Raw genomic sequence first — 13,124 nt, forward strand, 5'->3', positions numbered from 1 at the left:
TTAACGAAGAAGAGAAGGTAAAACATATTGATAAGCTGCGTTTTTTAGATAAAATAGTAGGGATGTTCGATAAGGAATTTAAGTACATCGAAAGGATTGTTAAGGAGGATGCAGAGTCTCTTGGCATGGTTGAAAAAGAAATTAAACAAGTTAAATCGAGGCTTCACCAACTCGAATTTCATCGATTGTACACAGAGAATATGATGGAGAAAAACATCGCAGTGTTGGTTGATTTGGTAAATAAACAACGACAAGAGATCTTCTTCATACGTAATTATACAGAGATGAATTGGAACAAGTCTTGATGTGTTGTGAGACTTCGAGTATGGTAAAGAACAGCAAAACCTACGGATTATAGTTTTAGATTATGTTGAGTAATTTGCAATAAGCTATTTTTTAATTTTACTTTGAATCTTAAATTGTTTAATTTGTCAAATTACTGAGAAATTGATTATCTTATTATGTTTCATTGTTCACGTTTTTTTTTATTGATGATTTGTATATTTATGTTCTTTACTTCTTTAAAGCTCGAATCATCATATTATTTGAGCAGCAGGATCTGTTGGAAATGGGAAGAGTGGAAGTAGGCACGTAGTGGATTGCAAAGTTGAGTATTATTGCATGAAGTGAATTACATTGCTTTGCATGGCTACACCTACTCCTTTTTATAGTGGGTGTATGTCGGTTCTTTGCCACCGCCATATACTACTCCTCTACTCTAGATTTCTCTAGTTACTTATCTAGGACTTTCTAGGCTTAGATTTTTCCTTAGATATTTTCATAAGCCTTCTAGAACATTACAAAATATCGATTAACTAGTTGACAAACTTTTAAATAAATCGGATGTACAATAAATATTGAACATCCGTTATAAAGTTACCCCTAAAATGAATAAATGTTACCCTAATATGAATAAAAGTTACCTTGACATAAATAAAAATTACGAAGTATTTATGCTTTACTGATAAAAGTTACCCAAAAAATTGTAAAAGTGACCCCCGATGTACAGTAAATTACTGTACACCGGATGTATACAAAAGTTATTCTAACTAGTTACTTCAAGATGTTTCTTGATTATCTTTTTTTAACAGGATCTAATATCTAGCTTCAGTACAGAGGTTGGGTTTGTATTGGGAATTAATTGTTCCTGATTCAGGTAGGATTCTTCCACATATATTGTTTATACGGAGTAACAAAGTAATACGAAGTACTAAAAACTAATTTCCGACAGAAGGAGTAACAAATTTGTTAAGATGTCGCAAGATAACTAGAAATCATAGCCTTGTAAGCATTAAAGTCCTTACTAATCGATTTAATCGACTTGGGAGCTTTGAGGTCAGTTGTACAATTATTTTCTAAGCTACTGCAGCTATGATCAAATAATACCAGAATTTTGACATAAACACTCGCATCAATTTCCTGTAAAATATTGAAACAGTTACAAATTTTCGAAAAAACAAGTGCAGAAAAAATTCTTACTTCTAGAAGTCGATAAATACTACTATATACTGTACATACAAGGCTCATTTTATAAAAGTTCTTTCTAACCAGATAAAAGATAATGTGGAAAAAAAAGAATAAACCAACAAAACATGCCACCCAAGGCTCATCACCTGTAATCTTGTTTGTATAAGCTAAATATACAAATTTATCTGCCTTACTTGTGTAATGGATACTAAATAGATCCTAATAAAACTCCTCGAGAGTCTCTGTGGATGATCACCTAGAGAAGCCTTTATCAGATATCTGAAGTTTCTCGGTAGCAGAAGTCAGAGGAGCATCCTGTCGTGTAGGTCGATAATCCTGCAAAGTCGCATAATCCAATCAGAATAATGCTGGCAGTTTGAGACAGAGCTTCATTCTTCTCTAGATTTATAATTAATTCACAGCATAATTGTAGCTTATGTAGCATGGTGGTTGTTTCATATATGGGATTTTCTCATTTTCAGGATAAGTTCTGGTGTTGTAGCTAAATACTATTTCGGACTAATTATTTAAATGATTAAAGTAGTCCTACTAATAGTCTTATTGATATTATCAGTGATATCCAATTAGAGTGATGTTAAGGCAAAAAATGGTGGTTGCACGTAAGGGCTGATAACTATTGAGTGAAACCAACTTTGATAAGACTAGCAGGATGGAGCTGTCAAAGCAAAATGGTTGTTGGGTAGATGAGAATATACACATTTACAAACGGAACACCCTACCAGTAACTATATAAAAACTTGAATATAGAATATGACTCACAGGACGAAAGGGAAATTCATCTGCCTCGAGCATATGCACAATCTGCCCCATCTTTGGCCGTTTATTAGCATCCAGATCTATACACCGAAGGCAGATCAATAAAACCCGCTTTAGTGCCCTAGAAGAGGGTTGAACAGTAATCAATGGATCCACCACTTCTTCTGCACGTCGAGTTGCTACCATTCCCTTGAACCAATCAACCAAGTTCATCTGAATATTTGAGCAATGTTAGAGAAGCGCAGATGAAGGTTTCACTTTACAGACTATGCAAACAATAAGTCAACAAACCTCTCCAGGGGGTTTAGAATAATCAACTGGGCACCTTCCTGAGATCAATTCCATAAGCAGAACACCGAAACTGTATACATCACTCCACTCACTAAGCATACCTGTGCTGGCATACTCTGGGGAGACATACCTGCACAATCAATTCCTAGGATTAGAAACCTAGAACTAGAATAAACCATTAATCGCATTCCTATCCCAAAGTGTTTAGTTCAGTTTACAAGACTACATATGAGCGAATAGAGGACGAACCCAAATGTTCCCATTACTCTAGTAGTCACATAGCTTGCTTCAGATCCCAAAAGCTTGGCTAGCCCAAAGTCGGATACTTTTGCATTCCAGTTTTTGTCAAGAAGGATGTTACTAGACTTGACATCACGGTGAACAACCTTGGGTTCCAATCCTTCATGCAAATATGCCAGTCTGTGGAAGAGATTAGTTACAAACTGGTAAAAGATGAAAATTTTCAGGTAAATTAATTACAAGGAAATTGTAGCTACCAAACACCAATGTCCAACATGCATTGTCCATCAAACAAATGCTGAAATGATTCAAATGAATCTTCGCATATATAGCTCTATTGTGCATGCAAGTCTTACATCATCACACAAATGCATAACATAATTTCAGCTGGGGAGCACTGCCTTTCCCCGCCTCACCCCTTACCAAACTTGCTAGTTTTTTATTACTTGAAAGTGATAGAGCAACTGTATTGTGGCGGATTAACTGCTGCATTAAAGAGTGACCGGCCATGAAAGTTGGACAATCATGCTGTAGTGAAATACTAATTCCGCCTGCAATTAATCGCTTTGTTCTGATCTTTCATTAATCATAATTACTAAGTTGACATGTTCTTACACAAAGGCCCTTAAAAGAAAGAATGAAAGTTGGGGATGAAATATATCTTCTCTTCATCACTGATTCTAAGTAGTGGCATATTTGAATGTCTAAACATAAACCAATTATATTTTAGGAACGATGGCAACTTGTTTCAGACATTCTAGAAAGCTATATCGAGGAAGGAACTCAAGTTAGCCCCAGGCTCACGCATCTAGATATTGAATTTGAGCACACAGTCCAGTTATTGGCTTGACAAGCTGAACAAGGGAAATGTTCAATATGGACATGAATATCTTACCCTTTGGCAGTTCCAATGGCAATCTTCATACGGATATCCCAGGTCAAAGGGCTTACATCCCCAACATCTCCATGCAACCATTGTTCAAGAGTGCCATTATCGACATATTCGTACACAAGAATCCTAAGTTGTCAAACAAAGAATATGTACGAGCAATACATTAGTCATTTACAAGAAATTACAACAGAGTGATGAAAGTGAAGTCAAATTGCCACATAGAATAAAGGGGCACCTTTGAGCTCCATCTGCACAGTAGCCAACAAGACCAACTAGATTCTTGTGTCTTACTTTTCCTATTGCTTCTACTTCCACCTTAAACTCCTTTTCCGCTTGCCCCCTACGTTTCAACTTAGTATAATCAGAATTACATTTGGGTTTACATTTTTATAACAAATGCTTTTAAGATATGCACACACATACTCGAATTAAGGAGGTGCTATCTAATTAGTTATTGCATTCATGCATTGTTAAGCCACAGCTTACATTAACACACATTTATTCGTAATAATTAAGGAGGTGCTATCTAATTAGTTATTGCATTCATGCATTGTTAAACCACAGCTTACATTAATACAGAACAAGAAAACTTTAGTTTATGGTCAGATAATGTTCATTGAGTGATCAATTGAAGGGAAAACAGAATCATATCAATGTCACTTGATCAATGTATTAATTTCGTCTTCATAGGTGAGTAGTTTGTTTCGTGTTCATCACTGCTGATTAGTTTCTTCACGGGTTTAAAGTATCACAGTAGGTCACAAAAGAAGGCAAGTAATAGTAAATGCAGTGTTCAGTTAATGGCATCTTTGAGCACCCTGTACTACTCTAGGAAACATGTCATAAATGCAACACCTCAATGGTCCATCTTTTTTTGAATTTTGAATACCATTAATTAGTAAAGCAATATAATTTCCAGCATTTGAAAATTTATTTTCAAGAACCATGTTTTGAAATTTTGCATAATCTTACAACAGATCAGGCCATCAGGGTACTAAATCGCATCACCACATCGTGATCATGATACATAACCCTGATAGACTAAACACCCACATTGCCCATAAAAGTGGTTCCATGGCTGTGACTACAAATTGCAAGCTGAGATCCAAAAACCACAATGCAAATAAAGTTCTTACAAGCCATAAACTGGTTAAAAAGTTTTCAGCCAATTATTCGGCCTATAAGCTTCACTACGCGAAAAATGTTCTCTAATTCTTAAAAGAAAAGAACTTTGTCAAGTAAAGAGTTCCATTAAAGTAGGAAACAACTAATTAAGATCAAATAACACATGTGTAAGAACAAATTAAAAGAAAAAGTACAAAGAAATTAAAAGAAGAGAAAGCAAAAGCTCCAAAAACCATATGATGAAGATGACAAAAAGGGGATTAAAGATCTCATACAGCATTATACTTTCTCAAGTAGTCAAGTCCAAATATGAACAAAATAACAAAAAAAAAGATAGATAAACATTATTTAAATTTTTTCAACCTGCTTTTCTAAATTTTTTCATGAAAAAATAAAATAAAGAAATTGCTATCAAGTACTGACACATGGAATTGCAAGTAGCACCGTTAGATCTAAGCAAAGTTAAAGAGTGCCCCATCAAAATCTTCAAACCGACATGATGACTTTGAGCACAAACATGTAAATAACTAAATATCTAATAATATTTCACACAAAAAAATTAAGACATAAAATAAAGGCCCACTAAAATTAAAAACAACAACATGATGATTATTTTGCATTAAAAAGATTGTGAAAATTTGTTTACTTTACCATAAACATTAATACAAACATATTCACATTAATATAAACATAATCTTGAATTCTACAAAATATATATTCATGAAATGATGAGAAAAGTTTGATGAATGTGGCACAAACAATTCCAGAGTTACTTGACAAAATTAGTAGTAATCCCTTCAAGTAAACTTCAGCCCAATTTTGAAATCAAACATTTTAGCTTAAAATTGGAAAGCAAGAGAAGAAAGATTTCACATTTTCTCCACCAAACACTTCACCCCCAATTAAACAAAGAAAGATGCTAGATGTAGCTTAAAGGGCTACAAAATTATCGCACATAAGTGTTTAATTACTCCGTACATTAATAACACTGATCGACACTTGATTTTATACCCATAAAGTTACAATTAATACTGTACTGTAATACGAGTAACCATTAATAACACTTATCGATGCATGATTTTAGAGCTAAATAGCCATACTCCTATCAAATTTCACACAATTACCAAAAAAATTCAAAGTTTTAAACGACCAAATTCATAGAAAAATGTGCAAATTAAAAACATACTTGTTGTTTAGAAGATTTTTGACAGCAACAATAGACCCATCTTCAAGAACACCCTTATAAACAATTCCATAACCACCTTCACCAATAATATTTTCATCGGAAAATCCACGTGTCGCAACCTCAAGCTCCCTCAAGCCATACCAACGACCCCACCCAATATTTGGAATATCCGATGAAACTACCGACGCTTTACTTGAAGAACTTCCGTCGCTACTTTCCGTCGATTTACTTCTATTTTTCTCTCCTTCAACCAAAATTCCAATTTCCTCTGTTTTATCTCCCTTTAAAATGTCCCCCATTTTCTTTGTAACCCCATTTTCATCATTCATTGCTTTAATTTCCGACGAAAACAGCGGAAGTATACCCGAATTTTGTCGCAAATAGACCCGATTTTGACCACCCAGTTTGTTTTTCCGTCTGATTAAACAGATGAAAATAAGAAAACAAGAAAAAATCGAAAAACCCACAAAAATTAAGATCAAAATGTAGAGTTTTATGCCGAGAATTGAGGTTGTAGTTAATGTTTGAATCATGGTTTTTTCTGGGTTTTCCGTCACCATTGTTGAAAACAGGGGAACTTTTAGAGAGAGAAAAAATTAAAAATAAAAACAAAAACAGGGGAATTTGTAGGTAATTCAGAGGGTTAATTCTTCTGCCATTGGAAATTCAGGGGAAATCAGAAGATCATTTGGGAGAAGAGAGAGGAAGATGGAGTCATTTGGAGGGTATCTCTCTGAGAAAGCAACTGAGCTGAGCTCAGAGAGAGAGAGAGTGAAAGGAGTAGTGAGTGAGTGAGACAGAGAGAGTGTGAGTGTGTGACTATGAGAGAGCGGTTTCAACGGATATAATAATGAAAGCTTTTGTTTTTTTAGTCACTTTGTCCCTAAATATTAAGTTGTGTGCATAACATTATTTTTGCTAAAATTTGCAATGTGGTTTGCTAAAATAATTAATAATGGCTTGTGTTCATATTAGATTGAGTACCAATTGAATGTTGATGTAGTGGTGATTCGGACTACACTAAGTAGAGAAAACCCGTGTTCAATCCTCCGCAACAACAATTGGGAGAGGACTGGAACCTAACCACGTAGTTATGATCCTCGAATCGAGATTATCCCAAAGGGTGAATCAGGTGGAACAATAAAAAAAAAATATTAGATTGAGCCAAATTAGTTTTCATTTGCTAGGATTTTTAGAATCAATAGACTTTACTATTGATATTATCAACCAACTAATTACTATTATTAGGAGTTGATTATGTCTAAAACGAACGCAGATCATTGTGGATTAAACCTTTCTCTAATCCTTATACCCTTTCGAACTTGTTACTTACCAACCGTGATGCTAAAATCTGTGACTCATCTATATATACATGTTTATGGATGTCATATGCGCCAAATGAAGATGAAATTGTAAAAGTGATAGAAGTCAAAGGCTACAGATTGAACTACATAATCGGTATTTTTGTAAATTATCATAGATCAACTATTCAATTTGTTACTTTAGAGTATTGTGTAAATTCATATGTTGTGTAAATTCATATGTACCAAGATTATTAGACTAGACCATTCACAATCTAAATCAAACAACTATATATTTTCGAAGAAGGGAAAAATTAATTTTGCATCCATTTTCAATTGTTCATACATCAAGAAAGAAAACCAAGGTAAGGTAACTAAATTTAGATTTGGCTATACATTAAAAATTAATCAATATAAGGCTAAATCCAATTCAAAGTACATTTGCATTTAGAAACATGGGTTGAAGAGGAGCAATCAATGAAGATAAACAAACATCCAAAGATAAATGAATCCAAAGTACTCTAGTCAGATCAATCAATGAAGGTAAACAAACATCCAAAGCTAGCTAAATCGATCAATTAAATAGGGAAAGCAAAGATCTTCCACTTACATAAATTAGAACTTAGTGATTTAAAATAAAATTACGCCATGTTTGCATCTATTTGTATAACTGTTATACATATAAAAAGGGTTTTTTTTTTCATACTAGTTATCAATTATCCTTACTTTTTTTAATGTATGATCAAAGCATAAACAATTAATAAAAGAGATCTAAACCAATCAACATGTACTAAATTATTGTTGTTTTAAATCTATAGTTTCCAATTCTTTAGTCATGAGTCATGACCGTTTTAGTCAGCTGAGAGCTAATGAAGCCAAGGAGGTCCAAATGGATAAAAGGACGAAAATGACCTTGGTTTACGTGTAGGGTGGTCCAATTAAGGGGGAGTATATCATGGCTAATCTTGTCTTTTTCCACGTGGCATGGGTAAATAGGAGCATTCTCTAACGGCATGTAAAAGTGGCACTTATTGACTAGTATGAGCTATCAACTTCTAAGCTTATGTAGTTGTGTCTTTACTCTTTATAGTCTTAAACTATGTCCCACCTTCGTAATCCATTCCTTAACAAATTTGAATTTAATTTTGTACGTGGCATAAATTATTTTGACATGTTAACAACGATTTGATGGAACCCTAACGTCTTAAACTACGTATTGCAATTGAATTCTTATAGCCTCTTAGAGCATTAGCAAATGGCAATATTAGGGTACTACTCTCCCCAACTTTTTCTCTTCTTGTTTGGGCTTGCTCGCTATTGTGACAAGCTGTCTAGTGATTAGGGAGTGAGTACCATAAAAGCATATGCCAACGTAATAACATTTGGAGAAAATGACGTGAGTGCAGGAAAAATTTCTTGTCGGCCTTAGCATCGCTGATGCTTTAATGTAGTATATGAAGTGGTAAGGTTTGCATCTCACAACCATGAGATTGTGGGATCAACCCCCACTAGAGACACTTCAGGGTGGGGATTCTCATAGTATTATGTTATTCGTTATAGATTCCTAGATGAACTGCGTGCTTGTTTAAAACTTCAGCAATTAACGAATTTCATGCGTGATGTAGGAGCTTTGGAAGTTAGCAATATAATCTTTGATTTTGACATTCATTTTTCATTAATATTCAACTTATTCTGCTGTTTACATGTGACAATCTGAATTTATTCTGTTCACCTAACACCCAAATTACCCTTATGAATTTACGTTGACGTATGCTAATTTTATGGGTTAGCAAGTTTCCAAATAGCTAATCTTATCTGATAAATAATTGAGATCGAGTTGAAAGTATTATCTTTCGAATACGGTATTGGTAATTACGCGAGCTCTACTATTTCAAAAAAAAAAAAATTTAATTCAACCGTGTTTTCTTTGTAAATTATAAGGTGCATTTAGGATTATATTTGTCCCTAATTGATGACTAATGAGTCGTGACTTGTACTTTAGGACCACTGTTAATTAAGATAAGCTATAATGTAACATCATCTTGGAAAAAATGTCAATAATGCTCCCTGAAGGTTGTGAGTGTACAAGGCCTGGTGTTATATGTCTAGCTTGAAACTTGATGGCAAATTCAAAAGTGCGGATTTATAAGCTTGCCTTGAAAAGCTCGAAAGTTTGTTTGGATAGAGTTAGGGAAAGGAAAAGAAGGGGAGGGTGCGCTATAATTTGTAGTCTTAGCATTCAAAATGAATGCGCCAATTATGCAAAACCAAAATTAGAAAACGAAACAAGTTTTCTCATTAAAAACCATGTCCAATTTACAAATGTACATAAGTGGAATCAATGCATCATACCACAATCTAGCTCATTATCAAAGTTATAATTACATCTATAGTCTATACAGGACTATCAACACACGAAATGAAATCCTAGCCAGTCCAGTCCACACAGAACATTAAGACAGGAGAAAAACATGAGCAAAGCATTCTATGAGAAACTTGTTGACAAAGATGGTCGGGTTGCACGGCGAAACCAGGTATTGAAGGCTGTGATTAAATGGGGACAGTCTTCTGAATCTCGGGTTGAGAAACTTAGGCATTGCTGCAATAGCTCTTGTGCATCGTCCATGGGCAATGTAGAGATTATCTTCAAGAAAGTCTCTTCAAGCTCCAAATATAATGTAGTAGAACTGTGAAGAACAGGCTTGTGGCTGGGAAGCACAGGAGAAGCATTGTCTTTGCATATAATAAGCACCGGAAGCCAATCTTTCACGAATTTCATTCTAACCTAAAAAGATAGTCAAGAAACATGTTTTAGTATAAAATATAAACATCAATGAGATATTGAACTAACAAATGAAAGCCATAATCTTTGAAAAGGGATGCAAATGAGTACATGAAAGTGCAATCCAACCCAAGAGCAGCAGACGTACTAAAATAGACCAGCAAAACAGAAAGCACACAAGTCTATTAGCACATAAAATCGATTACGAGTAGTTTGAAATCAATATGTTTAATCCAGCCAATCATCACATGTTACAAATTACTTTGACTTGCTTTCAGATACAAATTCTGATCTCTATTGGACGTTCTCACCTCAAATTTTCAAGATACCATCATCACCCCAGCCAGTTGCCATCAAAATTTCTCACGAATAAAATAAAATCAGAAAATCAGAACTTCTGATGTCCCTCTCTAGCAGATTAGTCTTATTTCCAAGGTTTAAATATACAAAGCAGTTTCAGCTTCAGACCCCATTTATTCAGAGCAAACAAAAGCACAAGCTGACAATTATGGAAATAGCCAAGGCAATAAGGATAAATCTAGGACTCAAAAACACAAAATCCGACGTTAATCATACCTCCTGTTACAATAAAGCAATAAAAAACAGTCACTCTATATAAACAAACCCATCATGTGCAAACTCCGAACTATAAACCAAAAGCATCACTAAACAAGGTTTGGAAAACTTCCATTCAAGCAGCTTCACCTCCAAATTACAGTATTGATCACATTAATGCGAACAGAAGCATAAGTAGTGAGTATGCCATTATAGATTTGACCAAATCGATATGTGCTAACTTCAAACTTGATCAACAACCAGAAGTAAGGGATAAACAAGGTCGGGAAAAATTAGAAACCAGTCTCAAAAAGCTAGAACCAGTCTCATCTCAATCCAACTACCAAAGGCATCGGATATACAGGGTCCAGAAAAGCAAGTATCACTAAACACTAAACAAGGTCTATTCATCTTAGTTCCTGCGCTTAATCTTCATATCACAATTTCGATGACGAATGATCATCTAATGAAAGTGTGTCATATATAGCTAGCAACAATATTCAAAAGAAAACAATGGATCAACCGATCAACATTAACATTATCAACTAGAGTGTATACCTGCCGAGCAACTAAAATGTTCCCTGAAGCCACAGCACAAGCAAGCTTCGATGTACATTTCAAAACAACAGTAGGAAGCCCGGGCACAATATTCCTCCAAGCATCATCGCGAAACGCCCTCTGTAAATCAGCAGCAAAAGAATCCTGCTCACTCCACTCCTTAACCGCCATTTCCGCAACTCGAAGCTCAATCATCCTCTCCACAAGCCACAACAAGTGTTTCCCATTAGTCAAAGCAGTATGCAAATTCAACCTCTGAATAGCCTCCGTCTCAGCATGATCCCCTCGAAAGTCGGGACTCGAATACTCCTCCAATGACCCCTTCACCACCTTCAAACTCATCAAAAACGCCTTCTCCAGCACTCTCCTCGCCGACTCCCTCGACGAAAACTCCCTCAACAACCTCGCAACAAACGCCTTCACCGGCGCCAAATTCGGATGACTCTGCTTCGCTGAAACCAGCAAATTATCAAGCATTTGCTCACATGAATCCGATTTCGATGTCGAAACCCTAGCTAATAGCTCCTTCGATTCCTCCTCACTCAAAAACGGCACCAAATTCAAAATCTCCTCTTCCTCCTCCTCACTCCAAGGAACAGCTTCCAAAAACCTAACACACTGCTTAACCAAATCATCAAACAACAATTTCATCGCAACCGGCAAAATCGAAATCGCAGTAGCAGCAGAATTAACCGCATTCGACAAATCCTCACTATACAGCAACCTTAGAACAATCAAATGAGCATTAATCGAACCAGATTTCGGCGAAACCGCTAGATTTACCTTCTGATAATTCAATTTCTTCCGATCATCATCGTTTTTGCTCCATCGATCGGAGAACAAAGCGGAGAAATACTTGGCCCTACAAATTGCAGAAGAATGAAGGTAAACCTGGAATTCATCGGAGGAAGAAGAATCGGATGTTTCAACAATGGAGGAGAGAGAATCGGAGTCGTGGAAGAGGCGAAGGAGGATGTCGGCGGTGGAAGAATCGTTGAAGCCGCCGGAGATCGGCGAAGAGAGGAGTTGAACGGAGGAATCGGCGGCGGAGGAGAGGGAGGAGAGGCGGGTGGAGCTGTTGATACGGTGTCGTTTCTTTGGGATTGGGTTGTTGCTGTTGTTGTTGTAGGGTGACATTTGGAGGGATTTGAAGAGGAAAAATGATTTTTTTGAGAAAAAATTGAGAAATGAAGATATGGTTTCGAACTTTTAGTTGGGTGCTGATAGCATTATCTAGAAACTGTATGAAAGGGTTACACGTGGAATAGGCCATGTTTAGTTCATTTTACGGTTATTGATTGTTAACTAAGGCGTACGAGTAGTATTTAGCCCGTGCCTTGCACCCTTGCACAGGTTAATTTATATAGGCCTAGCAAATGGCTTTTAATGACTTCTAATGATTGGCCGGTTCACTTGGCTTGTTTGACTAGTTAGAATATTGTTGATAATTTGTGGGCCAACAAGTCAAATCCAAAGAAAAAAGCTACTCATAACAGCTTTTTTCATTTTCGCTTGAAAGCCAGTTTTTTCGATGATTGAAAAGTCAATTACCAAACACTTTTTTTTTGCTGTTTCACCACATAAAAAAGCCAAAATTATTTTTTTTAACCCTAATAATCACAAGGTATATCGGATTTGGGGCTTCTATGCTTCTTAACTTAATATACGACTCCCTCCTTACCAATTTACACTTCCTCCTTACACTCTGACCATATACATCGGACCATAATTGAGGATAGATTACCATAAGTAATTAGTGTTTTTTTGTTTAACGCTAATCACAAGGTATGTCAAATTTCGGGCTTCCGTGTTTCTTAACTTAAAATACTTAAATACGACTCCCTCTCTATCAATTTACACTTCCTCCTTACACACTGACCACATATATTGGCTAGGCAGCTCATGTATTGGGAAAGTACTGCAGCAAAGAACTGTTTAAAGTATATGCCA

At 35.7% G+C, this 13,124-nt stretch overlaps 2 protein-coding genes across 2 annotated transcripts; both read right to left on the minus strand.

Moving 5' to 3' along the window:
- Window positions 1–1,506: 1,506 nt before the first annotated feature.
- On the minus strand, window positions 1,507–6,702 carry LOC145619056 (putative receptor-like serine/threonine-protein kinase At4g34500). The gene is made up of 7 exons (XM_081673655.1): window positions 5,979–6,702; window positions 3,903–4,007; window positions 3,671–3,793; window positions 2,785–2,955; window positions 2,536–2,665; window positions 2,248–2,457; window positions 1,507–1,803 (listed from the first exon to the last, which is right to left on the minus strand). The coding sequence occupies exons 1-7, from the start codon at window positions 6,536–6,538 to the stop codon at window positions 1,720–1,722; spliced, it is 1,383 nt and encodes a 460-aa protein (XP_081529781.1). The 5' UTR covers window positions 6,539–6,702; the 3' UTR covers window positions 1,507–1,719.
- A 2,850-nt stretch (window positions 6,703–9,552) lies between these two features.
- Window positions 9,553–12,386, minus strand: LOC145619055 (BTB/POZ domain-containing protein At3g05675-like). The gene is made up of 2 exons (XM_081673654.1): window positions 11,175–12,386; window positions 9,553–10,064 (listed from the first exon to the last, which is right to left on the minus strand). Exons 1-2 carry the CDS (start codon window positions 12,309–12,311, stop codon window positions 9,765–9,767), a joined length of 1,437 nt encoding a protein of 478 aa, XP_081529780.1. The 5' UTR covers window positions 12,312–12,386; the 3' UTR covers window positions 9,553–9,764.
- Window positions 12,387–13,124: the final 738 nt, after the last annotated feature.

Source organism: Chenopodium album, chromosome 27 (genome assembly GCF_948465745.1).
Source record: "Chenopodium album chromosome 27, dcCheAlbu1.1, whole genome shotgun sequence".
Classification (NCBI taxonomy): Eukaryota; Viridiplantae; Streptophyta; class Magnoliopsida; order Caryophyllales; family Amaranthaceae; genus Chenopodium; species Chenopodium album.

Coding starts and splice junctions, on each gene's coding strand:
- LOC145619055 (XM_081673654.1), bottom strand. CDS start 12,311: ATGTCACCCTACAACAACAACAGCAACAACCCAATCCCAAAGAAACGA. Junction 10,065..11,174: donor ACATTTTAGTTGCTCGGCAG/GTATACACTCTA, acceptor CTATCTTTTTAG/GTTAGAATGAAATTCGTGAA.
- LOC145619056 (XM_081673655.1), bottom strand. CDS start 6,538: ATGGTGACGGAAAACCCAGAAAAAACCATGATTCAAACATTAACTACA. Junction 2,666..2,784: donor AGAGTAATGGGAACATTTGG/GTTCGTCCTCTA, acceptor TTGATTGTGCAG/GTATGTCTCCCCAGAGTATG. Junction 2,458..2,535: donor ATTCTAAACCCCCTGGAGAG/GTTTGTTGACTT, acceptor TCAAATATTCAG/ATGAACTTGGTTGATTGGTT.